Raw genomic sequence first — 27,245 nt, forward strand, 5'->3', positions numbered from 1 at the left:
AAATTTGTAATGATTTAGCCTTTCATCATTTCAAAACTAAAAAATTTTTATCATGAAGTCCGAATATTAAACCTAGCACTTAACCAGCAATGTCCCGCCAAATGATATTGTAAAGGAAACATAAAAATTAAGATACCTAATTGTAAACGCGAGGAACGAATATATACATATATATCACATTTAAGAAATTTTAGAAAAAACAAACGAGAAAAATATATAAATTGAAAGGTGAGCCAAAAAAAAAAAAAAAAAAAAAGGGACGCCTGAATGTATATCCCCGCCATTAGTCATTGCAATTAATTAAATCCAAAAGTAGGGTTAGGGTTAGTGATCAGAAAGGGTAACAAATACATTTATTTCAGTCATAGTGTTAAAAATGACAATTGAAGCAAATTGCAATCACGTAACGTAAACCGCCTAAGAAATTAATCACATACAGACTGGTAAACTGACTCAAGCATATCTGCTAACAAATGATACACAAACAGTATCCAGAACTAATATCAACAAGGAGTATCGCCTGATATTTTGGTGTTAGCTGAAAGCAGCATCACATCTTCTCCCACCATTTGATGATTGTACTAGGGGACCCAACGCAATGCCTGTTTTTAGTTACAATTCAATTTGCTAATTACCCCCTCCTTAAGAGGTATCAGTAACTTTGCCCTCTGCAATGCAATCAAGATGCAGTAAAGTAAGTGTACCCATTTACAGCTCAACTCTCGCAACAGTGGTGGAGAGATGCAACTTGTCCCTTTCTATTCAAAATTAGAAGGAATATCCAATTCTGTATCTGAAGGATTAGCAAGCTCAACCAGTGATCCCTGTAAATTGCAAAAAATTACATACATAAGAAATATTGCATGTTAATTCAAACTCTAGTTTCCTAAAATGTCACCAGAAATCATTAGTTTGAGTTATGACCACCATAGGTAACTGGAAGGACCAATAATATGTTTATCAAAAGTTATCAGAAGGCATTAACATATGAACATTGTACATAATCAACTACCCTATATTAAATCACAATATGAACATAGTACTGAATATTTTCATATTAAAAATCACAATACGACACCTGTTTCATGTATACTATGAAAAACTATGAAACAAGGTCACTGCAAAGTAGAAGACAAAGTAGCCCTTTCTCTGAACAAATTGCCACTTAATTAGTATAACTGTCCCTCTAAAAAGGTTGCTTGCTCAGAAATGGATCCATAAACTCAAATAATTCAAATCCTACAAAACTGTAATTCAACTCAGATTTCATTTAATTTCATAATGAAATTTTACTTTGAATGGCCGGAAAGAAAATGCTCCATACTAATGGATTCGGGTCCACAACCATGGCTTCTTATTACTGCACAACTGTGAACATATAGATGGCATACCTGCTCATCATCATCATCATCTGCTGAAGAGTGGACAACCCCCATTGGCAAAGTGCCAGTAAGATCTTCAGTAGCTTCTTGCAAAACCTGTATGACATGAGTAAGGCAAGCTGATAAAAATATGGGTCAAGTCACATCTATAAAGTTTGGGAAGATAAATTACAAAAGCACTTGAATTGCACAACATTGAGGGTTTTAGATTTTCAAGTACTAAAAAATTTTGAAAATGACATGAAATTAGTAAGAGGTGTCTGTAAAAACGCATATAATGCCAGTTGCTAGGCAAAAAAGGTGAAACATCTCACTCTGCAGTATCTGCAGCATCATGCCCTCAGAAAACAAACGCCGCCATCTATCACAATAATCATTGTAGCCAAGCAATTCACAAAATTTCACTCCAATACCAGCCAAGAAAAAGAAATTTAAAATTACATAGCACAACAAGCATAGAAGTAAAATACATTGCCTCCATATGTTAAGGCTGGGATTCGAATCATACTACTACTGGATTGACAGAAGGGTTGTTGGATCCTTCAGTTACAGCTTTAGAAGGATCTTCAGGCGTCCCCTGCATGCCACATAGGTAAACTTATGTGGATAAAATGCTCTCATCCAGTCAGTCAAAAGTAGAAAATTGCATGAGGTAAGAAATAGTACATGTTCATCCTGGTTGCCTGAGTATTCTCCTTCCATTATAGAAGGCTTGATATCAACAGGGGTTTCCTGCAGATCACATTATCAAATTAAATCCTCCATACAAATAAAAGCAGCAAGGCCAACAGCATCACTCTATATATCCCAGTTGAATAACACAAACAAAACATTTCATGACCAGTGTGCAATTCAACAATCAAATGGTAAAGCCCTGAAGCATGGCAAGAAAGAAACCAATGGCAACCAAGTTCAAGAAGAGTCAAAGCATTTGGGCTTGTATATAGGATTACCAGACCACACAGTGAAACAAAATTCAGCTTTTACTAGCTCATATCTAAACTTTGCAATAAACTAGAACATTTAAAAATAGTAGATCCTTGAATGATGAATTAGCTTCAAGAATTGAAAAAATACACATCCAGAAAACAAAAGGTTGCAGCTCACAAAAAGTTGCTCCTCTGTGATGATACATACAGGTTCAATTTGGTCTATTGAAACATTCCTTCCTCCTTTGCTAAGATCCCTTAATGTTCCCTGCACTCCACAAGAAAAATGATGAATCAATAAAGTTAGGGAGCCACATTTCATAATGAATACATTAAAAGGCACAAATATATTGCCTTATCAAGAGTTCATAATTATTAACCAACATGCACACTCCCAACTGAAAAAAGAAAAAAAAAATGAAAAGCAGGAGCATTAGCCAACAAATCAAAGCTAAAAAAACTAGTGGACTGTCAAATCTGATTTCAAAGGATGTCCTTATTTCATGTAGTTTTCATACAGAAAAATACAGCAAAAATAAATAGGGACTGAAATCAAGTAGAGAAATGCAATTAGCTGTCAATACTCAATAGGAAACTTAAACTGCACCTTGGAAATAACTTGCACAGACAAATGTCCCATTGAACAAAGAAGATCAAACCATAAACTTACACCTTGTCTTGAAGGCACAAAGAGAATAAACTATTTACAGAGAGAGAAAATCCAAAATATATAGTTAATCAAGAGAAATTAACAATCAAGTCTCTAGAGAAATTTAGCATAGCCTTTCAATTTTGACAAGAAAACGAGCAGATGTTAAGTGGATTCCCAACTTGTAAGCAACCAGTTAAAAAACCTCCAAACAAATGAAGAACTGATGTTTGAGAGTAAGCAAAGCTGTTATTTAACTCCAATATTTAATTCCACATAAATGTAAAGGCCATCCCAAAAGTCACATCGATTGGGGAAAAAAATTGAAACCAAAATAAACAACCTTATTCGCCCACATTAGGCCACAAGCATTACATAATGTCCTTGGTCCAGCTGGCCCACGACGCATTGCAGGAGTATTATTTTCACTTACACCACAATGTTGGCATCTTCGGAGACTGAAACATTGAAGAAATGGTCAGAAGTCCTGACAATAACTGTTTCTGAAGGCCAAAGCTAGTAAGGCCATATAACTTGCAACTCACACAGTTTCAGTACGAGGAGTGCCGTCCTGTAGGCAACTCTGCGCAGAGTCCCAATTTGAACCACCCGAACTTTCTTTCAAGGATGCAAATTGCCCATTTTTGCGGTGCATCCTGACAAGACATTAAAGATAAAGAGAGTGAACTTTACGAGTTTACACCACCATGTTCAAAGTTCTGCAGAAATTTTCATTAAAATAGAACTAGAAGTTCCCTATTTCTTTTTTTTTTTCCCCTTCTTAATTTCCACGACAACTTGAAAACCCACACCCTTGCTCAATCTAATGAGCAGGGCTTTTTTGACTTCAGTATTTTAACCCACAAAAATAACAATACAATAATAAATGAAAAAAGGAAAAGTAGTTACTAAATCTAGCCTCGGAAGGCACAAAAACATTTAAAATAGAAAAGGTAATTGAAGATCCTAGCATCTTAGTTTATCATTTACCAGAATCGTTTACAAATTAACATAATCAGACAAAATTTGGTTTAATTGTACCATACCTCTGTGCAACCTCTTTTCGGACAGTGTATCTTATTTTCTTATCGAAACATCTCTCCTTCCGTTTCTCACGAAATCTAACAAGGGAGGCTATTCTTCTTGAAAGATTTGAACGCTTTGGGGTGTCACCTATGACCTGGAGAAAATGGCAGATAACAAATAAGCACAAGCATAGAAAAACCATGTAATTGTACTTGACAAATCAAATTTTGATTACTCTGTTATTTTGTTCGTATGGTACTTCAATGGTAGGTACGGCAGTGGGTATGTCTCGTCCTCCCAGAAGCAAGAGCACTGCTTGGACCTGTTTTCACAAATCTAATATGAACCACTTCCTCAAAATAAATATAAATCAATCTAACAGACAAAACAGCAACTGTTAGAGACTGGGGAAACTGTTTGGGAACAAGTACTGTGAATAATTGTAGAACTACACTAGTTTGCAGTCAAGCACAAATACTCAGATTTGGAAATCAAATATAAAATTTACAAAAGAAAGCGAAACAAATTCGTTATTTTCAACATTTTGTGTACAACTGTGAACAAAGTTCCTAAACATCTACTGGAACTATATATGGCAGCCACGCACTCTCCCAAAGATAAAAGCATCTAAATCCCAAACAGGCGGATGCAAATTAACAACCTATTCCAGACATAAACGAAGTTGAAAAATGAATATAGCAAAAGCAACTACCTTAAATACAAAAATAGAGAAGACATTTCTAATCAAAAACAGTAGAAATATCCACTCTACTTCAAAGAATCTCAAATTCCTCACTATTTCACCACAGCTCATAACACTCAATTACATAAAAATGCTTAAAAAATGATGAAATAATAATAATAATAATAATAATAATAATAATAATAATAATAATCTCATAAGAAAAAAGAAAAGGAAAGAAAGGAAAACCGACCAAACATACTTAATCAATTGTAAATTAGAAAACACACACATAAGAGAGAGTAGGAGACCTTCTCAGGAGTAACAGCAGGGAAAACATAAACCTCCCCTTCAAATGAAAGAGTAAGTTCACTGGTCCTCGACGCCATAACCAGACCAGCTCCACCTCCAACTCCAACTCCGGCGTGATGCTCCGCCACGTTAACACCAGAATTCATATGCGCCTCATCCACGTCATCCATTGCGTCACCGTCATCATACTCACCGTCGTCGTCCTCGATCCGTATCGGCTCTCGAACGTGTTCTTCATAAGGACGCGCCTGCAGTGGCTGTGGATTCGCCGCCGCCATACAAAACCAAACCTCACCGTCACCTCAACTCACCAACCGGCCGCCACAGAGAACTAAAAACCCTAAAGTAAGCTTCCAACTGCTACCTGTTCCATTGAATATGAATCACTTAATATTTACAAGTTTCTTGGAACCCTAACCCGAATTTGGGATTCAGAATTTTATGTAAGCAGTCGAGAAGCTTCGAAAAGAGAAGAGAAGAGAAGAGAAGAGAAGGAGAAATGAGAGAGAAAGACAAAGCTCCCTAAAATAGCTAGGATTTGCAGGCTATACACTCGTGTTTCCTTGGAGAGTCTCAATTAGGAAATTTTATTTTTCCTTTTTCTTTTAATTTCTTTCTCCTTTTATTTTCCAATTGATAGGGAAAATGTCGCCTTGCCGAAAATTTCTATTTAAATGTAAAAATTGGGGGAATGATACGGCGTTCCGCAGGAGCACGATGATTGTTGTGATGAGGTGGTGGGGTCCATGGAAGGTGATGGTTCACATGGAGTGTGTGGAGTGTGGGTGCGCTAGATGATTTTTTTATGATATAATGATGGGGTGATATGTGTGGACCCACTGTGGATAATGAGGTTTCGGATGATGATCCAACGGCTGGTAGGTAATGACTAACTGTTCGTTTGTGATTATGGTTTTATTTCGGATAAATAATTATTTAACTCATAAAATTTAATTTAATAAAGTTTTATAAAATAATTAAATCGTCCTTGATGATTCTATTAACAAAAATAAGTCTCCTGTTAGATTTTATTTTGTACTAAGTTTAGTTGTTTGTGGTAGCTAGTAGGTATCAATAGCTATTAGTTGATGAATGCAAATCTTTTTACAGAATATTGGTAATTGTTATCAAATATAAAATGACGAGTAGGTGTATAATTATTTTTATAAATAAATTATTTATAAATAAAAATGTCAATTAAATCTTATATAGTAATTTTTAGTAATTATATGTTATTTTTAAATGATTATACATAAAATTATTACATGGAAATATTAATTAAAAAGTAATAATTTATTAGTAATTTATCAGTCAATTTTTGCCCATCTCATAAAAAAAGAAAAGAAAAGAAAAGAAAAAGAATCATTAATCGACTAATTTCAACTAAATTGAACTCGGAATGGAACTAAAGCAATCCAAACTTATCTGGTTCATCTTCTAAAATTAGTCATCTTTTAAGAAATTAACTAGCAGCTAATAAAAAAAAAATTAAATATAAATATGAATAATTAAAAGAATCAAATGATCACTTTTATAATTTGTTATTACTGACATTAACCTGTAGTTTTATTTTTATCAATATTGAAAAGGCAACCTTAGTAAAAAGGGAGGAAAAGTGAAACAACAATAGCAATTCAATTCAATAAGAGTTAAAAACGAAAAATAGTGGGGAAAAAAGAAAAGAAGAAGAAGAAGAAGAAGAAGAAGAAAACAACATAGCAAAGCAGAAAATAAAGAAAATGTTTGGACTCCATTCATATATTTGAGTTTGCAACTCAAATGGGTCTATTAATATGAAAGTTGAATTCAAATGAGTTACAATAATAAATTATTACGTACAAATTGAATTTCAGGTGACTTAGATATTAAATAAAATGGGAAATAGCGGCAAGACTGATGAGAATGTTGGGTGATAAAAATCGCCACTCGCTCACCAATAGGCTTCTTTACATGTTAGTGGAAAATATTATACTAAAAGCAGAACTAACACTTTGATGGAAGGGTGCTCCAAGTCCAGGAAACATAAAATATAAGATTTTACATTTAAAAGTTCTTGCAAGCTGTAACCAAATTGTAAAATGGGTGGATCTGGAGCCACCTTTTAGGCTTCTATGGTGCAATTTAAATTACAAATTAATAAAATTTTCCATGAAACAAAGAGAGGTGAGCTGGGACCCACAGTCAAAATTTCCATTTTCTCAATTTTTTTTTTTTAACCACAATGAAAGGGCCAACATATGAGCATATTAAAAGCATTTGGTATATAAAATTACCAAATATCAATCAGAGATAGATATGTGATACATCCGGCATAAAATCCTCAAGAGGCAATCTCAAGTAAAGTACCGAAGGAAAGAGAGAACCTCATGTATTGATGATGACACTATAATTAATATCTGTACATTACAGAGAACAAGCTGAAAGCAATTACTAGAAAACCTTCAACTTCAATCGTTGCACAAGGCTGTAGCCGCTCTTGCAAGGCAGCTTGGGAACTCAATCCTCTGCTATTAAAGCCGTATCATCACCACTTCAATAAGTAACAAGATTGTTATGCGTATGAATGGCATTCCCAGAGTCCGAGTCATTTGCTTCGGCTTCACCCTAATCCGGAATCCACATGGAAAGCGGACAGTTAATGCATAATGGTATGCAACAGAACTAAATCAATAAAACTCGTAATTTACACAGTTGATTTGAGAGACATACCTGTTCAACTGGAGTCAGAGAATGTTCCTGGGTTTTCTTGGACAAATCTCTCAAAGTCCCCTGCAGATTTTTATTCGTCAAAAACAAAAGCAATTTTTATTTAAATATGACAAACAAATTCCAACACAGATGAAATTGGGTGCACAAAAATATAAAAACAAGCTGTCTACAACTTATCGATGCATTGATCACATCAATGGCACAAAAGAAAGTACATATTTGTCTCCAAATTGGTAAACCTTGTCTCGGAATAGCAAATCTTCTTCACAAACATTATGCTGGACCCATGTAATCACTTTTTAATTGCTTATGTAGCCCAGAGCTCATATTTCCCTAACTTGAACATTTGAAGCCATTTCCCTGATCGTCTATAGAAGCAAGCAGATGGAAAATGAAGAACTCTTGACAATTCTTGCAGGTCACCAAGGTTTTATCAAGACTCTGGCATGACATGCCTCTTCCCTTCTACCTAACACCAAGCTTCACAAAAACTCAACTCCATCCTAATCTAGTTGATAACATAAATCGATCTTTCTCCAATTCCACTTTATTTATGATCACATTTTCAGTAAAAACTGGCATCCATAAATCCATATTGACCACTTCAGCTCACGTCCTTATTTGATTTACCACATTTTCTTCCTTCCCAAAATTTGCACATGATCATTCTTCCATGCAAATGCATTTGCTAAATATGCTGAACATGGATAAAACATCTCAAACATGCTCATTCTTCCTTCCTGCCATCTGCTCATCCTCCATGAATACTGATTCCTACTGTTAAAAATGTCATTCTTTATATTGGAACTTCCTTCATTTCCACAAAATCAAAAATTTAAACAAGGTAAGAGTGTTTATGAACACTTACCTCAAAATCAAGCTTGGAACACCCCAAAAATCACCAAAGTGTTTAGATAGCTCACCTTGTCTTGAACTTTAACTAAACCTTAAAAATTATTCAAATCCTTAAGCTCCAATTCAATGAATAACCTTGAATCTTCAAGAGGAAGGTCTTGGCTTGAGTTCATATGGGCTAGTTAGAGTGATTTTTTGTGAGAAATTGAAAACAATAAGGAAGAGAAGGAGAGCATAATGTTGGGCCAAGGAAGAGAAGAAAGAAAGAAATTCACGTTGAAGAGAAAAAGATGAAGAGAAAATGGTTGCTCAAATAATTGAGCAACAAGGGTATTTTAGTCTTTTCTCAACATTGGATGGCTAAGATTAAGTCAATGGTAATCTCATCCAATGGCTAAAAATATTCTCCAATTTCTTTCCTTCAAAATATTATTTATCTCCACAAAATTTTCAAATTTAATACTTAAAAAGAAGTTCTCTTATTCCCTTACTTAATATAACACCATCTCCAATTTGCTCCATAAAAGTAATTTCTATAATTTCCTTAATGAATATAACACCATAATTCACTATTCACTAATTATCTAAATTCTCCAAAAATATTATTTACTTACTTTCTACCCATAAAATCCATGTATGCATACTCCAAAAATATTAAATAAAATATGACACATAAATAGTAATTTTTCAGAACCAAAATAATACTGATACCCGGACCGATGGCACTATTCACAGACCGGTAACTTACTATTGCAGACACAGAAAAATGGGACGTTAAAGTAGACCTCCACCTTCAAGTTAGCAAGGTTTTGTACAGTCATGGAACTCCAAATGAGCACTTTCTCATTTTCAACACCACCTTGATCCTTTAATTGCTATTCTCCTCAATCATCCCATCACTTTGTACAGCAGACTCCTAATTACTGAAAGTGATTGATTTGAGGCCACCTTATGCCATCTAGTTTAACTATGCTTCTCTTGCTTTTCTTGCCTTGACAAAATTGTAAAGCATACATCCCATTTTAGTTGAAAAAATTATTGGAAGCAAATCATATCCTCCAATTACCAAGCTCCAGCAAAATAATTTAATATTGGAAAAAAAGATCAACAAAATCTACAATATATTTTCTAACGTTTCAACTAAATCTGCAATATGATTGGATGATGCCCCTCTCTAAAGAGTAAAGAGCTAGCCTTGGTCCCTCTTTCTCCAATCTCCAAAGATGCATTGACAAACTACCAATCATGAATATTTAAATTTCTTTCCTCTTGCTTACCCTAGTAGCATTGTTATGTTGCTTTTTTTTACCCATTTCACAGATATTAAACAATTAAATTCCTAACCTCACAAGCCTAACAGCATTGACAAACATATCCATAATCAAGTGGAAATAACAGGCGGTGTTTGGCTGAATATCTACAAGGTTAGTGAGGAACAACCAATACCAAATGCTCATAGTCAGATATACCAAAATCGTGGACGCAAATGAGGCAATCATTCAGGTCTGTACATGGAATATATGCAAACATGGACAGGATTGTCATTTTTCCCCAAACAGCAAATGTTTTTACGTATTTTAGAAAAACATAATATACAAAACAAAGGAGACGAACTCTGATTTAAAAAAACCAATACAGATACTGACCCTATTTGCCCAAAACAGCCCGCACGCATTGCAAAGTGACCTTGGACCAGATGGACCACGCCGCATCATTGGGGTCAATTTTGAACTAGTGCCACAATGTGTACACCTAAAAGGATGCAAATTAATAGGCAAACAAAGTTACTTTTGTTAATCCTTTTGAGAATAAAATGCTGCAGCAGTTGTATAGAAAGATGTCACCTCTGGTAGAACATAATGAGACCCTCAAGTGGAGATGGAAATGTAAGAATGGGAGAGAAGTTCAAATCCATAAGATTTTCCCCTCGCCGCCCCCCCCCCCCCCCCTTTTTTTTTTCCAAAAAAGTTTTTTAGACAGGAAATAATATTTTGGCAAATAAGAAATTCCTGAATCAAATGATTATGCGTGACTCACGAGGTTTCTTGCAGGCCATCATCTTGTCCTGAATCCTGACCCCCACCCCAGCCATATGTTCCATCTGACTTCTTGGAAGAAGTAAATTGGCCCTTATTGCGCTGCATCCTGATTTAGCCATACAATTACATACTCATCAGAAATTTAAATACAAAAGTGTAAAACAAGATGATCACTGTTAGAATTTTATAACACCCGCAGGACGTCCATCTATAAATAAAATATAAGAGGCGGAAGACCCTAGAACAAAGAAGATCTTCCTTTTTTCTGGGAAGACAAAAAGTTAGTTTTAAAAAAAATGGACATGCAGAAATGAAGCAATAGTAGAAAATAAAAAATAAAAAAAAAATTTAAGAAGTTAGAACAGAGTAAATGACTTTTCCAAGCACTGATCTGTACCCAGTTATGTCTTTAAACGATATTGGAAGTAACCACCAACTCAAAAGGAATTCTAGTGTATTGGCAGTAGAACAGCATACGTTAAAGGACCTAAATCATTAACATGGAGAATGCTTTAATTTTCTTTAAGATGCTTTTAACAATACCAACCAACGCATAAATCCAGGCTTATTGACATTCTAACAATTTTTTCTTTTTTGGTGGTGAAAGGCATTGTCGAAAGCTTTAGTGAGCCTGCCTGGAACACTTTCTTTTTAACTTGCTTTCAAGTCCCAAATCCAGGAGAAAATTAAACTTCTGTAAGATCAATTTTTCACATCAATACTTAGAGAATTTCCAGTATAGGAATTGCAAAAGACTACGTTTCCATCATAAGTTCAACTTTCTTCAAGGTTTGACAAAATGTTGCTTTAGTAACATTTCAAATAACTCAACAAGTCATGCTTCTATACCAGCATTTGAATCCTAATTACTACTGAAAGTTTTCTGTCCTCATTTATTAATAGAATCTTTCTCTGTTTGAATTATGAGAAGTTCTCTCTCACAAGCATATAGATAACATAAGAGCAATATAATTTGATGCATGATACAAAAATATAATCACACCTCAGTGCAACCTCTTGACGAACACTATATCTAACTTTCTTATCAAAGCATCGTTCTTTCCTCTTCTGTCGAAACCTATTTAATGAGGCTGCTCTCTGAGGTTGAGTACAACGTCCTGGATAGTCCACTACTGCACCCTAGAAAAAAAAAAAGTTGGCAGATAAATGATAGAAAGAAAAATATCAGTATATCTCATATATGAATACACAATCTGCTTTAACGATTGAGGTGATACCCTTTGGTTTTGAGCTGCTACATCTAGACCATGTGGACCGGACGTCAATTCACAGCCTCCCAACAGTAATAACACCGCTTGAACCTGCACGCACAATAGATACCTTGTGATCAAAATTTTGAAATTTCAAAGAGAGGAGAAGCCACAGTTAAGTCAATGATGTTAAATTAAGTTAAACTAAAACCGAATCAAGTTGCTTTCTTTACACAAGAAGTATACTAGGCTCATTTGAGCTAAAATAAAATAATGGGAAGTCGCCTCTAAATTTACAGTCCAAACAAAACCCTAAAACACTCCAATTAACAGCCAAAGACAAAAACAAAAACCCTAAATCACGCAATTAACAGACATAAAACAATACCTTATCAGGAGTGACAGCATCAAACACATAAACTTGACCACGAAACGTCAATGTGAGTTGGCTTGATACATCACCTCGCTGTATAGCGAGTTCTGAGCCAGCGCCACTACTAGGAACATAGACAGAGTCAGGAGATACTTCCTCTACAACGCCAGTAGCATTGCCATCTTCATAACGAATGTGATGATGATCAATGGAGTCGACAGCAGCCCCGTCGTCGTCATCGCCAGCAGGGCCAGCAGTGGCAGCGATCTGGTGGTGAACGTTCATAGACTGAGAATGGGAATGTGTATACATTGGTAAATCTGAAGCGAGATTAGAAAATTTTGAAGCATTACAAAGAAAAACAAGAATAAATTAGGGAATTCTGATTAAACCCTAACCCTAATCGAGTTAGGAATAAGTGAAAAAAATAAAAAACGGGGGAAAGAAGGGGGAAAAGAGGAGAGAGAGTTGAGGTTTGTAAAAGGGGATTGTGTTTGAGAGAGGAAACTGTGAGATACGGTACAATAGGTGTGTGTGTTGTTTTGTGAAAAGACTCAAAGTGGTACGTTTTGATTGTTGGAAAGTCGTTCGTGTGTTAGAGTTCGCACGTGCAAAGTGAGGGACAACCTCCTGCACCGGATCTTATTGGTTTGCTTATGAGCCCGTATGAGCCTTATTTACGTGTTGATGAATACATTTCTTTTTTTATTCGCATAGGTCCGACCTGATAAAAAAAAAAAAAAACGACTCGATCTCTTATGTAATGGACATGAATTCCTACCGTACGATTAATTCGGTATTTCGTATTCAAGAAATTTATTAAATCAGCCACTTTTGACGATTTATTCTTTTTTTTTAAGTTCATCTTTTAATTTTAATTAGGATTTTTTATTAGATCGACGAATATTAATTATTTTAGTTATAATGATTTTTGTTTTATGTCTGGTCTTCCGAAGAAGAGTTGTGTATTTCCTGTAATATTTGTATTTTGATTTGAAGTTTTTTAATAATATTCTAATATATTATCTTAAAAAAAAAAGAAAGGTTTAATTTTTTTTTTTTTTTAATGCAAAAGTTGCTTAATTAGTAATTACAAATTACATAGCCATGAAAGGCATGTACACTGCATCTAGTCAAAATAAAGAATAACTGTATCACTGTAAACTATAATATCTTTGCTACTGCAAGCTGGAACTTGGCACTTGGAACTTTGGAAGATGACGTTTGCCTTTTTTTAAGATGAAGCAGCAGCTTCCAATTTGAATTAGAAAGTAAAATGATTGGTGTAAGTAGTTGCTACAATATATTAGTTTAATCACAGAATTATTAAAAGTATAAATTTCTAGAAAATCAATAAAATAATACCCACAAAAATTTATCTATTATAATTTGGGTATATGGTAGAATAACACCAGAAATAAATAGCATATAGATTGGAGGTTAAACATGTGCATGTCATTAGCGGGTTATCTATTTATGACATGAATATAAACATATTGTGTCACTATTCGTGTCACAAATGAACACGCAGGTTAAACGAGCGATATACTTTTTCAAGGACAAATAGATAATTTTAATGTCAGATATAAATATTTCAATTAAAACCATATTTAAATTTTATTGTTTTATTAATTTTTTTAATTACAAATCTTGAAAAATATATGGGTTTTATGTATAAAAATTTATTTTTAAACACGATTTAAATTAAATAAATTAAAATTTAAAAATATTAGGTGGATTATACCGATCGTATACAGATCAACACGACTCACTTGACTTGATATTAAAAGGGTTTATACATATCGTGTTCACTTAATCTGATATTAGAAGGGTTATATATATCGTGTTTACTTAATCTGATATTAGACGGGTTACACGTATTATTTTCGTATCACTTATCTAATTTTTTCGTATTATTAAATGAACAGTGTACTTTGTGTTAATAATGTTTCGCATGCTAAGCGAATCGGCTAACCCGATTTGACACCCTACCTACCCCAAACCAAGTTATAATTTTTTTTATTTGAAAGACAAACCAACTTATAATTTATCCATGTTTCAATCAGCTTGTTCATTATATTATAATATACTCTTTCTCATGCAAATAATCAAAATATTTTGCCTCTATATGTACAGAAACAAAGAAGTCTGTTTTGTCTTTCCATGGAAAACAGCAGAAAACAACTTCATGTAGTAGTGTTTCCGTGGCTAGCCATGGGACACCTTATACCCTACCATAGGTTCTCCATCCTGTTAGCTCAAAAGGGTCACAAAGTCTCTTTTGTTTCAACGCCAAGAAATCTTCTCAATCTTCCCAAAATACCCCCAAAACTATCTTCTAACATTTCACTAATTTCTCTTCCCTTGCCTTCAATTCCTGCTCTACCACCAAATGCAGAGACCACCACAGACATACCCTACGTTAAACAACAGTTACTAAAAAAGGCATTTGATTTTCTTCGGTCTCCATTAATAGCTTTCCTTCAAAAGGTAAAACCAGATTGGGTTATTTACGATTATGCCTCTCACTGGCTACCATCTATCGTCGCCGAATTGGGTATCTCAACCGCCTTTTTTAGTCTCTTCAATGCCGCAACATTGAGCTTTATTGGCCCACCGTCGATGTTGATGAACGGTGGCGATTTGCGATTGACGGCTGAAGACTTTACAGTTGTGCCCAAGTGGGTTCCTTTCGAGTCTAATATTGCGTATCGTGTCCACGAAGTAACGAAGTATGTGGAGAAGACGGAAGAGGATGAAACCGGACTGACTGATTCGGTCAGGTTCGGTTTTGCGATTGGAAACGCTGATTTGGTTATTGTTAGAAGCTCGCCGGAGCTTGAGCCGGAGTGGTTTGACCTTTTTGGCAAGTTGAGCCAAAGACCAAATATTCCTATCGGATTCTTGCCTCCGCTAGTTGAAGAAGAGAACAATAATGCTGACGTTGGTGGATGGGCCGATATTAAAGAATGGTTAGATAAGCACGAAGCTAAGTCAGTGGTTTATGTCGCTTTAGGTACTGAGTCTGCTTTGACTAAAAAAGAAGTGAGGGAGTTGGGCCTTGGCTTGGAGAAGTCAAGCTCGCCTTTCTTTTGGGTACTCAGGAACTCGCCTGAGTCAACCCAGAACGTGTTGGAAATGCTGCCAGATGGGTTCCAGGAGCGAGTTAAGGATCGTGGAATTGTTTACACGAGATGGGCCCCACAGGTGAACATACTGAGTCACGAGTCAGTTGGGACGTTCTTGACTCACTGTGGTTGGAACTCGGTTGTTGAAGGTCTCTCGTTTGGAAAGGTTCTGATTCTGTTTCCAATGTTAAACGACCAAGGACTCAATGCAAGGTTGTTACATGGCAAAAAGCTTGGGCTGGAGATACCAAGGAACGAGCTAGATGGTGCATTTACGTCTGACTCGGTGGCTGAGTTAGTGAGAAAGTCAAAGGTAGGCTCTGCCGATCTGGCAGACCCGATAAGGGGTCTGTTCGGAGACAGGGGTAGGAATGACCGACTCCTGGAAGGGGTAGTTCATTACCTTGAAAACGACACAATGTCCCGGTTAAGGGCCAGCAAGTCATCTCTTTTATGTGATTCAAGAGTATTATTCACTTAAAACCTCTCAACCGGCTTCCAAAACAGTGCCTATATGTTGTGTCAATAAACATTTATGCACACGCTTAGTATTCTGTTGACAAATTTGTCTTACATGAAGAAATTTTCAAATAGCTTTTCTCCGAGAAAGAGAACTCATAATATAAAGTACATGCAGCAATTCACATAGCCATCTATACAATGTTGAAGAGATCAGCACTTGCTCTATCCATAAACAAAAAATGAGCAGGGATATGCAATTGACTAATACATAATATTTCTATATGCTAATCCTATAAGAATATAATGTACATATATGTGCATACACTATTCCTTGTCTTCTCAAGATAAGAGAAATGGAAATAACTAAATTTTAAAGAAGCCAGCATTTTGCTCATCTCCTGATGTTATGGAAGAAAACCTGTACTATAAATTATTTGAGCCTTTGAGGTTGGTGTGTATTGCAAATTGTGTCTGAGCTATTTCCTGTATGTTGATGTTGACAAAACTCCGTAAAAGCTGAAGGTACCACCTCCATGCCAAAAAATTAACTACTTGAAATGCAACTCAAATGGAAAAAGGAGTCTGGTCTATTAAACATTCCAATTGCTATCATCATGGCTGAATATTCTGCATGTCATATATTAAAAGGTAACCTTCAGGAAAGAAAGGAAAAAAAATCCTACGATTTGGTATATTTTCAACCAAAGTCAACTGTGTGTATTTGAATGGAACTCTTATTTGTAACACTGGAAAAACGTTCCTAGAGTACAGTGTTATTAGGATCCTCTCCAGATACTACAGAAACCATTAACTTTTTAGTAAGATGAATGTCAGCATCATGATAATTCTGGCGTTTTTACCATCTCTAACACTAGAATCACAAGCTCATTGATTTCTTCGGAATTGTACGTGGAGAGACTGAATTATATACCTTAGAATTAGAAGCAACTTACTAGAGCCAAGCAATACATTACGATTTAAACCAATCAAAGATAATAATCAGAACAAGAATATGTATGGTAGAAGTTTATTGAAATGCTAATAGAAGCAATCATATTGAATCTTACCAGAAAAATATGATAAGGAAACACTGGATGCTCAACTGCATGATTCTTGTCATTGAATATAGATCTATCATGTTAGAGAAGATTTAGATTTTACACTTCGAGGCACGCCACCCTTGCGCATTTGAAGATTTTCTATAGAGTATACAAGAAGGTTGCCCTCCTTGGTCCCTGCCAAGAAGCATTCTTCATGGGTCACTGCCAGACATGTTATAACCTTTCCAACTCCATTGTACTTCTTCACAACATCAAGTGTTTTCATAGAGCGTACAACTATTTGTCCTTGGTCACCTGCACAAACTAGAAACTCCCCGCATTCACTGAGTTCAACACAGTTGAGACGCCCATTAGATTCAGAAGATGCCAGATGTTTGCCATTGATAGTATACAGATGCAGACTGAGATCAGCATCAGCATAAAATACTATCCGTCCATGCCGAGAGGCCACAAGCTTTGACAATGCATGGCCAGAAGGATGGCGTAAAGATCTTATGTATCTTCCCTCCCTCAAGGTATGGAAAACACAAGTTCCATCTTTTGAACCACTGATAACTATATCAAGCTCCACACTGACATATAGGCATGTAATTATATCATCATGACCACAGAGAATATGAAAAGGAGTTTCAGCAATGACATGTTCTTTACGAGGCAGTTCTGTCTGGGTGCTGCGAACTCTCTTTTCAGCACCTCGGACACGGAGAACTTCCCACACCATGACTGTAGTGTCATAACTTCCAGTTGCAAGGATACTACCATCAGCTGTCACTGCACATTACTAGCGATTTTAGAACAGATGGCAAGAACAGAGTATATCTATAGGATAACTACAAAATAAACAAGAACAGAGTTTCTGCATGGAAAAAATTGCAGAATGCACAGAGAAGTGTCAATTTGATCAAGCAGGAGATGATGCAGCGAGATCATGTTACTCATTTTTCAAAGTTTCTGAGTTGTTTACGCATCTACATTTGCCAAATTCATGCATGAGGATATTCAAAAGTTAGCTTTAATTTCAATGACTAGAATGTTTTCCCCACCTACTACATCGGTCAAGCTTGGTAAACATATTCCCATGTCTAAAAGGTTAAGTTCAATTATTTATGCATTTTCCCTCTATCTTGAGGATCACGCCCCAATAACCAAATGTTGTAGGTGCATGAGGTATTTCTCACAGTTGCATTAGAAGAAGACAAAGAATTAGGAAAACGAAGACCATACTTGATGTGTTTTGAAGAATGAAATGCATGATTAAATTAACAAACAAAATATTTCAGAATTAAACTCTAAAAGAAGCATAACCTTATGGCAAAGTGGTTTATCTCCATTAATTTGGCTTAAATCATATGAAAGGTTAAGGAATCTTCAATTTCTTGAGCTGGCCATTGAAGAGCAAGTGTTGGAAAGGGTATGAATTTAGTTCCATAGCAAAAGTAGCACCCAGAATGTGTATTTCAATTTCACTAGTGCACTAAAACAGCTTGAGCTACATGTCGAGCCTATACTCTCAAAACCTTATCCAACAAATGCACTATCTCACAGTCATCCAGAAAAATTAGTATAAATGAACATTGCCTTCCCCTCACAGTAAAACCATCTCCTTTTTCTATAAGAAAAGGTATTAAATTAACTAAGAAAGTTGCCACAAGACAGATCCATGACAAAATGAAAGTTAGGAACAAAAAGCCCATTGATTTCTTTTGCGGGAAGATTTAGCAACTTTCTTTTATAAATATTACCTGCCACACAGCTGACCACATCTTTATGCTGTCGAATGCTCTGCACCATTCTTCCATCATTTAAGGAGATAACCTGGAAGCTGTTCTCCCAATTACCACACGAGATCAGAAAGTTCTCAGTTGGTGTTTGCATCGTGGCAAAGCATTGTGCTCCAAGTTCAATATTTTCAGCCAAAGGACTGCCAATTCTTCGAGCAGAAAGAACATCAGAACCTACTCCAAAGAATGGATCCTGCTGTAGACAAGTTGGACTTAATAAAAATGTACAAGAAACAATTCCATGAGAACATAAATTCAAGTAATGAAATATGTAATATAGCAATCACATGAAAGAGATTTAGTTAACCTGGAAGGTAGAGAAAGTAAAATTGCCACCAGATTGCAACTGAGTTGTCAACCACAACTTGACTGACAAGGTGAGTCCTTGGTTTACAACAACAATATTTGAATCCAATATGTTAATATATAATACAGCTGATGGATAACTTGTACTAGACACGATGGATGTCAAATTAATAGAATCGGGTGCAAAATACAAAGGATGAGCAATTGGAATTGGTGGCCCCCTTCTTGGGTGCTTTTTACGAAAGATTTGGATTGGCGTCTGGCCAAAATTTGCAATTTGGTCTTCAATTGCTGATCTCTGCAACTCATCTTCCATGTTGTCTAAATCGACCGCACCTTCATAAGTTAGATAATAGAAGATGTTTGCCGCCTGTAATCTCATGTCATTCCAAATTAATGAGCACAAAACCAAGTTGCAGTATATAACATTGAGACATACAAAGAAGAAAATCAAACAATCTGTCAATACCTCCACTGCTGGTTTTCCACGCTGCTTGTAACCAAATACCAAATCAATCCAGTGGTGGAGATTTGAGCTAACGTATTCACTTTCTAGGGCCTCTCGATTTTTACTTACAAATAATTCAGGTGAACCCTGCCACCAAAACAAAAATTTTGAAAAAAAAAAATTCAGAGCTAATTTGTTCTGGATAAAAAAAAAAAAAAAAAAAAAAAAAAAAAAAAAAAAAAAAAAAAAAAAAAAAAAAAAAAAGAAAAAAGAAAATACATGTATGCTTTATTTGGTAGAAGGAAATCAATAAGAGGTAAATTGGAACAGAAGGATTAAGGAACAATTTACCTTTTTTTTTTTTCTTACATATGTAATACAAGAAAATCCTTCACCTTAACTTCCCATGCAATATTTCTACCAACTTAAGAGTCTAAAAGTCTATCCTAGTCTTTTCTGACATCTGTGATTGATCTTCAGATTTTTGTGTATCAGGTATACTCATTGGACTCAAAATAATTAATAGAATGGTTAATTTGTGTCTGAAATTTGAAACAAGAGAGAGCTCATATACCTTAGCCCAAGGAGGGAGACTAACATCCCCTATTGGCTCCCCATCTTGTTTGACTCCAAGATGATAAGAATTCGAATTAACAAGAAACTCCGGCATGTAGAAGAACTCAGGAATTAATTCCTTCACATCACTTGTATTAGAGAGACAATTTCGATATGTTCCTTCAATGCTTTGGAAAAGACGATCAGCATGATCAAATTTACCACCCTGATAATAGACAACAGCTTAGTGAAGCTTTTACACTAGGAGGGAGAGAATAATATGCCAACATAAATAGGAAAGAGAAAACCAGAACATATCAATGTCAAGGAAGTCAGCTGAACACAGTATCCAACTAAGCATGCAGGTTACTATCTTGAATAATATAACACTCAATCAGATCAATTCCTGTAAAAGAAACTAAGGGACAAAACTAAGGTCATATGCCCATAAACCCTTATTAGAAGTGGATATTGGACAGAACAAGAACAGCATGTACACACAATAAGTGTAAGTGACATAAAAAGGTGAAAATAGATGTGAGGAAACATAGGAATGGAATAAGTGGAACGCATAAATGAAGGCCATTAGTTAGAGAATCCTCTATAGCTTATTTATTATCTTTTTGTAATGGTAAAGAAAACAAAATGGTGAAACACAGAATTTCCAAAAGAAAAATGGAAACCATTTAAAAAATTTAATTTGAAAGAATAGGAATTGTCACAATGCAAGAAAAATATCATCCATGCAAGTGTAGTATTAGAATGTGTTCTGTGAACCACTTTCTTGTATAACAAAGGCATCTTAGCCCGAGATGACATATCAAAAAGATATACTAAGTTGAAATCAGTACCTGCAAGTTACGGTGCAGTGATGTGAATGGCTCTAATCTAAGAAGATAATAGAGCACAATCCCCATGCTCGAGTAATGAGACCCATAGTAGAAACTGCAATACGAATGTAAAGTTCAGGTGCACATGAGAATAACAAATTACAGTCCTGAGAATGATTTTGAAGATTACCTGGGTATATCAGGATCAGAGAAGTTACGATATCTATCTTCGAACATCTGTAAGGGTGGAGCAAATGCTAAAGCATGAGTCAAAAAGCTAATCCAGAAAAATCCACATCAATTATCTCATTAGGCAAATTAACAACCTCAAACCGTTTCAAATCCAATGCTCCAACAGGTTTAGTAAGATCACGAAAGGTTGATGACTTGTTAAAATCAAGAACATCAGAGGAATAATCGGCCAAAACCCAAGGAAAAATGGGATATTGTGTTAAATCGTTATAAGATCTTCCTGCAAGTGTGTTGAGAATCATTAGGTATTCAAAATTTGTTATATCCCTTCTCCTCCAGCTTTCTCTGGCAATTTCTGCCATCTCAAGGGCTACACGTCTATCAACAAACATGATAGTTCCACTCTTGTCCTTGCTACTTCCTCTTGGAAACAGGAATTCATTTCTCGTAGAAACTATCAGAGTCCCAACTTCTTTTGCATCCTTCAATGATGCAAAATTCAAAAATACCGGTGCAACTGAGTCGCTAAAGAAAATCTCTATAGCAGTGTATCTAAGCAGATACCGAGTCCAATGGACAGCTTTTATCTATATAAACAAAAATAAGACAAATGAAACTTCATACAAGAGAGAAAGAACCAAAAACCACAAAATTTATGCTGGATATCTTACCTTGCCAATATTCCATCTTCTATGCCGTTTAACATATTTTAACTGTCTTTGATGCACATTTTCATTTGCTGTGTCTACATTATCAGCAGAAACCCCCTTCTGAGGACCAAAATTGACATGTATGGACCATTTAAGAGACTTGGGCTTCTCTTCAAGCTTGGTCACGTCAGAATTGCTTGAAGCATCAAAGTTCTTGAAAACAGCTGATCCTCCAGTACCCTCAACCAAAAATTCACCAAAAAAGTGCAAGAACTTTTTCATGACAGCCAATTTTCCTGCCAACTTTCTCTTTGGGGTCACAAGTACACATGGAACAGAAATAAGTTCCTGAAACAGCAACCCACAATTAGCAACGTGGTAGCACAGTTTTTAACAGTTTTCAAACATAGTACAAAATACCTCACTAGATTCTGTCTCTTGTGAAGAGGAAGAAGAGTCTTTTATGTCTTGCATAACATCCTTCTGATCACTGCTGCCTTTGGCTAGCTCTGAACATTGGCTCTCCATAGGATCCTCAGATGTGGATACCTTTTGGGCACCAGTTTCAGCATCATTTTCACCAGATTCTGAGCTCCCCTCATCAGTTATTCTGCGCACTCCTTTCAGCAAAAACCGCTTCATTTGCTCAGGAATATGGCCCACAAAACTATCTTTGTTTTCATTAACAGCAAGGGTATCCTCATTGCTAAAGGCAGTGGAAGGTGGATGACACATCTTATCATCAAAATAATAATTCCGCCTCAATTTCTGTCTACGTCGCCACGCATCTTCTGTCTTGTCAAGTTTCCAATGCTTTACCACACTATTTGGAAAAGCATTAGCTGACCAGGGACCTCTCTCATCAATCAAGGTGCGGAACATGTGTATCCATTTTTCCTGTAAAAAAAATGGCAGACAATTAAGAATACTTCTAGGAGAAACAAGAGCAGCGCGCCCTGAGCAAAAACGAAAGGGAAAATAAAAGATGATGCAGAAAACAAATACCGCAACATTTTGCTGATCCTCCTCATGAGCAAATTGGAATAGAGTTCTTCTGCTTTCATCTGAAGAGAGGACTGTGTTCAAACAAATATGTATCTCGTCTTCAAATGCTTTCTTATTAGTCATTTCTAAAGAGGCATTCTCATCTAGTCTAGCACGGAGCTCAAGCAACTGCCTGGAGCGGTCAGTTAGTAATGTGTTCAAATATTTAAACTCATCAGCAACCTGAAGAAAAAGATTAGAAAATCGAATTAAAAAACACTGCATGTAGCACAATAAAAAAGCTTTACATGTCAATTAATGGATATTTTATGGCTCCAGACTTCAGATCCAACCTATGACAACAAATTAACAAGAGGCTTGCTTTTTTGCAACAAATAAATGGCTGGCAAGGTGTATGGCAAATGGAATGTATATTGAGATATTGACATTACTTTCTTGAGTGTCCTTTCTCAAACAGACTTTTTACTTTAGGAACAGATAGCTAACAAAGCCGAGGATGTGGGGTATGGTAATGGTTCAATGGCACAGCAGTCATATAATTACCCAAGTTGGCCTATTCCTACTGTTCAATATCGAGACATTTTTCATCTATTGTATTTGCATTTTTTTTTTTTTTTTTTACTTTCTTTTTGTCACACAATGGCCGGGACGGTAAGGTTGTCACTCATAAGGTCAAAGCTGGAGGTTTAGATGAGAATTGAGATGGTGTTTCATGCAGTCATAAGATTCCTGCTAACTTGAAAAAGAAACTCTACACTCTACAAGACGTCAAAATTTGTTCAGCTATGAGGAATGGCAAAGAATGTTGATAATGAAACAAGAAATAAACAAAATAAGCAAGGTAGATGAGAATGCCAAAATAGATGTATGGAAACACAAGAAAGGACTGGGTAAGGAATGGGAGCTTTCATAGAAAGGAGTCACCCACTAAAAATAAGTTGGGAAAGGAGCAACTGAGATCGTACAATCCTACCTAATAAATACCGATGCATTGACCTTAGGGAAAGTGGTAAAAAGATTTAGAATCACAGAACCTTGCCATAAATGTAGATTTAAACTGAATAGAATATTTTCAAGTTGCAGGATGTAACTATAAGTAATTAGGGCGGAGTGATTAAAAAGGTTTAAGAAGTACTAATGCTTTCCAGAAACGCAGCTGCAAACCAGGTAATATTAAGGAAAATGATCCACATAGCCAACCTCAACTAAGGCTTAGTTAAATTAAATTTTTGCCTTTTCAGATTATGAACATAAGAGATCCACCTCATCGAAATGGTACATTCAAATGCAATGACAAATGAGATATCATCAAATGTTAAACTCTACTCTTAACAAAACATGCACCATTCATGTGCTGGAATGTGAAAAGCCTTATAGAACTTCTATCTACAATAAGCTTATTAGCCAACATGACCTGACTTGGAAGAGAATAACCACTGAAAAAGACATACAGGATGGTTTGCAAGGACCTCTAGGCAGTAGTTGCTTTTATTATTTTGGATTCTGATGCAGGAGCATCCAAGATTAGTACAGAAGTTTTCTTTTAGTTTCCTTCTTTATTTAGAATTCTTAATTAAATTAAAGAATGTTAATTAATTAGGAATAATTTTCAGTTTTCCTTAGGATTTAGCTAAATGGGAATACTAATCAGTCTAGGAATCTAAACTAATTAAGAATATTTTCAGTATAGAATTAGGATTTGTCCTAACTAATATAAATAGGACAGCAGCAATTAGTTTGGGTAATGTTTTTTGTCTATGAATTCAGAATTTTAATTCTAAGGGTTTCTTTGAAACCAATATGTTATTTTGTTCCAACCAAAACCATCCTATTCTAGCCTAATTGTTGAGAATGAATTGCCCTATATTCTTCCCCTGCATTAGATTCTCCCTTATTATTAAAACTTAATATAACTTAAATTTATACAGCTTCTAATTTAAACTTGCATGATTAAAAATTCTCAAGGGACTTCTGCCTCCAGTTATTCTATTCATACATCAGGCTGCATAAGTCAGGCAAAATATAATGGAATCTACCCTTATTTTCCATTTTAGCTTAAAAAAGGATAACCCTATGTTCAACAAATAAGGACTTTGCACTTTTTACAAGAGAACACATATGCACGGGAGATACTAGTCTCTAGACTAATCAGCATTTAACAGAAACTGAAGCAATGAAGGGACAAAATAGTTGAAACACACCGCTGCAAGGACCCGGTCCTTTTGAATCAGATTCTGTATGGAGCCTGCATCTTTTGAGTTAATCCCCCAGTCATGAGCATCATCTCTACCCACAATGGCAGTAGCAAGCATTGCTTTCCCACAGTTGACTGTTTCTCGAATCAAATGTGAGATAATATGGAAACGAGCACCATCATCTAACATCCCATATTGGGACCTTAAAGCAAGTAAAACCCTGTGCAATATGACGACTCGAAGTCACATGATGAACAATTAACAAAGAGCAAACCTGTATACAAGATTAATCCAAATACCAGATGTATGGCATCAGAAATACACAGATATATGATGTAATTAAGGTGAAAGATTAGTACCAGAGGAGAAACTGCAATCTGCTCTTACTTTGCTCATCGTCGGCAACCAGAAGAGAAGGCAAAAGTAAAATCACCTGCTGAACACATCGTGATGCTCTTTCTAGAGAAGATTTGCAAAGATATACAATTCCAAGACGGAAAACAATCCTTGGGCACCTCTCCCCTCTTAAAAGCATGGCTTTGTCAACAGTTTTATTTGGTTTTCCACCTAATGCATTGCCAATGCCACCTGAAACAACAACTGCAGCCATTTCTGCAGCTGGAATATTTAAAGATTCAACTAGGCCGCGTGCTCTTTGACCAATTGAGGGTCCCACTGATTGTGATGATTTGGTTAACATCTTGCTTGGCCCCTTACCATTCATCGCACTAATGATAACCCACAAATTATCATACAAATACCACCATTTATCATCAATTACACCTTCTTCATTCGTTGGAGGCTTGCAAGCCCATTGATTTCTAAAAATCAAATCACCATGAAAAATGTGAAGCAAAATTCAAGACTGTAAAAACAAGTAATAGATATCAAGAGGTACTTTGTTCCACCACTAGCCCATTTGAATGAATTAGAAATGTAGAATTCATTTGTAAATGAATTCAAAGTAGAATTCCATTCTCATGTTTGTTAAACATAAAAATTCAGTTAAATTCCATATTTTTATCTCTGAAAGAAATCTAGAAATGAATTCTGTCTTTATTTCCTAAAATACCTTAAACCAAACCTTATTGGAAAGAAACATAACTAATGCTATGTTTGGAATAAATGAATTGTGGATGTAGAATTCATTTGTAAATGAATTTCTCATGTTTGGTATACAATAAATTTAATATAAAGAATTCAATTGAATTTCTACAAAATTACGTTTGAAATAAATTTTTAAATGAAAATTCATTTGTCTTTATTTCCTTAAATACCCTTGACATAATAATTTAAAAAGACAAATAACAAACACCAATTATATTTTATTATATGCAATATAATATATTCTTTCTTTCAAATATATAAATAATAAAATTCATATAAATAATTACACTCACATTCCACCCTAATTAATTAATTAATTATGAATATTATATATATATATATATATATATAGGATCTTCATAATATATATTGTAATTACAAAATTCTTAATAATAGTTTTAATTAAATTAAATTTTATGTGATTAAGAGTAAAATTTTAATATATGATAATTTATTAAGGCAAAATTAATAAATTTAATCAATATTTTAAAATTCATGTCATTTGTTCAATATTCTTTCACATGGCATAACGAAAAAAAATGAAAGTATTGTTTTTAACCTGACTTTTTTTTTTTTTTCATTATGCCACGTAAAAGGTTTTTTTTTTAAAATTCTCTAAGCATTTCTTTTTTCTTTTTTCTTTTAGTGACATCCTCTTATCAAATAGCTTTGATTGTTGATGTGGATTAACGGCTTTCACCTATGTGAATGATTATTTACTAAAAAAATGCTGTTATAGAGAAATATTACTTTTCAAAGAATTTTTCTTCTTTTTTTCAATAACAAACAATGAGTGTATTTATGTTTTCCTAAAAAAAAAACTAAATTTTAAATGGTTTTAATCAAGTTTTGATAAAATTTATAAGTTAAATAAGTATAAAATTGAAAAATTTACTTTGTAGGAAGGTAGTTCTGTCATAAATTGGGTTATTTAATTTCGTGGAATTCATTTAAAAATTCAACCTATTTTTGTAGAATTTGGTTTAGTTATGTTTAATTCTATGGAATTGAATTCATAGAATTGATATCTACATTTTTTTTATTCCAAACATAGAAATATGTTGTTCGAAATGAATTCAATAAAATTTTGAAGAATTCATTTGTTCCAAACAAGGGATAAAAGAAACCAAATGTACCTCACATTATAGTCAATGTTTCAATTTCCTAAATAAAACGGAAAAAAAAAGTTAGTTGATAGAGAGATGAAGAACGGGAAGAGAGAAAGAAGAGAAAAAGAGATGTCGGTAAGAGTAGTAGGATGGAGTGAGAGAAAAGAGAGAGAAGAGAAAGAAAGAGGAAAAACAAGATGGTAAAGGCATTTCTGGCCATGAAATTTGTACAGTTAATTTGTGAAATTC

The 27,245-nt window shown here is 35.0% G+C and overlaps 4 protein-coding genes across 11 annotated transcripts in view; 1 reads left to right on the top strand and 3 right to left on the bottom strand.

The window, feature by feature from the left end:
* Positions 1-328: 328 nt before the first annotated feature.
* On the bottom strand, positions 329-5,621 carry LOC105630725 (GATA transcription factor 24). 4 transcript variants are annotated; one of them, XM_012212654.4, is made up of 10 exons: positions 4,980-5,620; positions 4,222-4,308; positions 4,007-4,140; positions 3,506-3,616; positions 3,304-3,418; positions 2,490-2,579; positions 2,049-2,114; positions 1,891-1,959; positions 1,392-1,478; positions 329-824 (listed from the first exon to the last, which is right to left on the bottom strand). In XM_012212654.4, exons 1-10 carry the CDS (start codon positions 5,256-5,258, stop codon positions 759-761), a joined length of 1,104 nt encoding a protein of 367 aa, XP_012068044.1. In that variant the 5' UTR covers positions 5,259-5,620; the 3' UTR covers positions 329-758. The 4 variants fall into 4 exon arrangements, with proteins under 4 accessions (XP_012068044.1, XP_012068046.1, XP_089581910.1 ...); XM_012212656.4 differs by having other exon boundaries at positions 2,520-2,579; positions 4,980-5,619; XM_089725784.1 differs by lacking the exon at positions 329-824 and having other exon boundaries at positions 1,858-1,959; positions 4,980-5,621.
* Positions 5,622-7,218: 1,597 nt separating this feature from the next.
* Positions 7,219-12,710, bottom strand: ZIM (GATA-type zinc finger protein with TIFY domain-containing protein). 2 transcript variants are annotated; one of them, XM_089725785.1, is made up of 7 exons: positions 12,183-12,710; positions 11,822-11,905; positions 11,587-11,723; positions 10,582-10,689; positions 10,191-10,296; positions 7,688-7,749; positions 7,219-7,614 (listed from the first exon to the last, which is right to left on the bottom strand). In XM_089725785.1, exons 1-7 carry the CDS (start codon positions 12,477-12,479, stop codon positions 7,491-7,493), a joined length of 918 nt encoding a protein of 305 aa, XP_089581911.1. In that variant the 5' UTR covers positions 12,480-12,710; the 3' UTR covers positions 7,219-7,490. The 2 variants fall into 2 exon arrangements, with proteins under 2 accessions (XP_089581911.1, XP_012068039.1); XM_012212649.3 differs by having other exon boundaries at positions 7,219-7,584; positions 7,690-7,749; positions 12,183-12,708.
* A 1,534-nt stretch (positions 12,711-14,244) lies between these two features.
* LOC105630723 (UDP-Glycosyltransferase superfamily protein) lies at positions 14,245-16,385 on the top strand. The gene has a single exon (XM_012212648.4). The coding sequence runs from the start codon at positions 14,331-14,333 to the stop codon at positions 15,774-15,776; it is 1,446 nt and encodes a 481-aa protein (XP_012068038.1). The 5' UTR covers positions 14,245-14,330; the 3' UTR covers positions 15,777-16,385.
* Positions 15,860-27,245, bottom strand: part of LOC105630722 (binding protein) — a 32,127-nt gene continuing 20,741 nt past the window's right edge. For 2 of the 4 annotated variants that reach the window (XR_016322508.1, XR_016322510.1), the window contains 14 exons: positions 25,140-25,601; positions 24,787-25,000; positions 22,586-22,807; positions 22,001-22,477; positions 21,602-21,928; positions 21,065-21,517; positions 20,929-20,975; positions 20,760-20,853; positions 19,928-20,134; positions 19,375-19,500; positions 18,907-19,275; positions 18,561-18,795; positions 16,825-17,589; positions 15,860-16,384 (listed from right to left, as the gene is read on the bottom strand). Coding sequence is in view for 1 of the 4 variants with exons in the window: in XM_089725787.1 (XP_089581913.1) it covers positions 16,892-17,589; positions 18,561-18,795; positions 18,907-19,275; positions 19,375-19,500; positions 19,928-20,134; positions 20,760-20,853; positions 20,929-20,975; positions 21,065-21,517; positions 21,602-21,928; positions 22,001-22,477; positions 22,586-22,807; positions 24,787-25,000; positions 25,140-25,601 (3,931 nt within the window). In the remaining 3 variants the exon portion in view is untranslated. Of the gene's footprint in view, positions 16,385-16,710; positions 17,590-18,560; positions 18,796-18,906; positions 19,276-19,374; positions 19,501-19,927; positions 20,135-20,759; positions 20,854-20,928; positions 20,976-21,064; positions 21,518-21,601; positions 21,929-22,000; positions 22,478-22,585; positions 22,808-24,786; positions 25,001-25,139; positions 25,602-27,245 lie in introns of those variants that run through there. The other 2 variants (XR_016322509.1, XM_089725787.1) reach the window with 2 other exon arrangements.

This window comes from Jatropha curcas, chromosome 9 (assembly GCF_041381405.1).
Source record: "Jatropha curcas cultivar XTBG-Jc1 chromosome 9, XTBG_Jcur_1.0, whole genome shotgun sequence".
NCBI lineage: Eukaryota > Viridiplantae > Streptophyta > Magnoliopsida > Malpighiales > Euphorbiaceae > Jatropha > Jatropha curcas.

Excerpts from the sequence above, each read along its gene's own strand:
- LOC105630725 (XM_012212654.4), bottom strand. The coding sequence starts at position 5,258 with ATGGCGGCGGCGAATCCACAGCCACTGCAGGCGCGTCCTTATGAAGAA. Across the intron at positions 2,580-3,303 it reads GCCTAATGTGGGCGAATAAG|GGAACATTAAGGGATCTTAG; the intron begins GTTGTTTATTTT and ends TGTGGAGTGCAG. Across the intron at positions 825-1,391 it reads ATGATGATGATGATGAGCAG|GGATCACTGGTTGAGCTTGC; the intron begins GTATGCCATCTA and ends TGCAATTTACAG.
- ZIM (XM_089725785.1), bottom strand. The coding sequence starts at position 12,479 with ATGTATACACATTCCCATTCTCAGTCTATGAACGTTCACCACCAGATC. Across the intron at positions 11,724-11,821 it reads TAGCAGCTCAAAACCAAAGG|GGTGCAGTAGTGGACTATCC; the intron begins GTATCACCTCAA and ends TTTTTTTTCTAG. Across the intron at positions 10,297-10,581 it reads GATGGCCTGCAAGAAACCTC|GTGTACACATTGTGGCACTA; the intron begins GTGAGTCACGCA and ends GCATCCTTTTAG.
- LOC105630723 (XM_012212648.4), top strand. The coding sequence starts at position 14,331 with ATGGAAAACAGCAGAAAACAACTTCATGTAGTAGTGTTTCCGTGGCTA.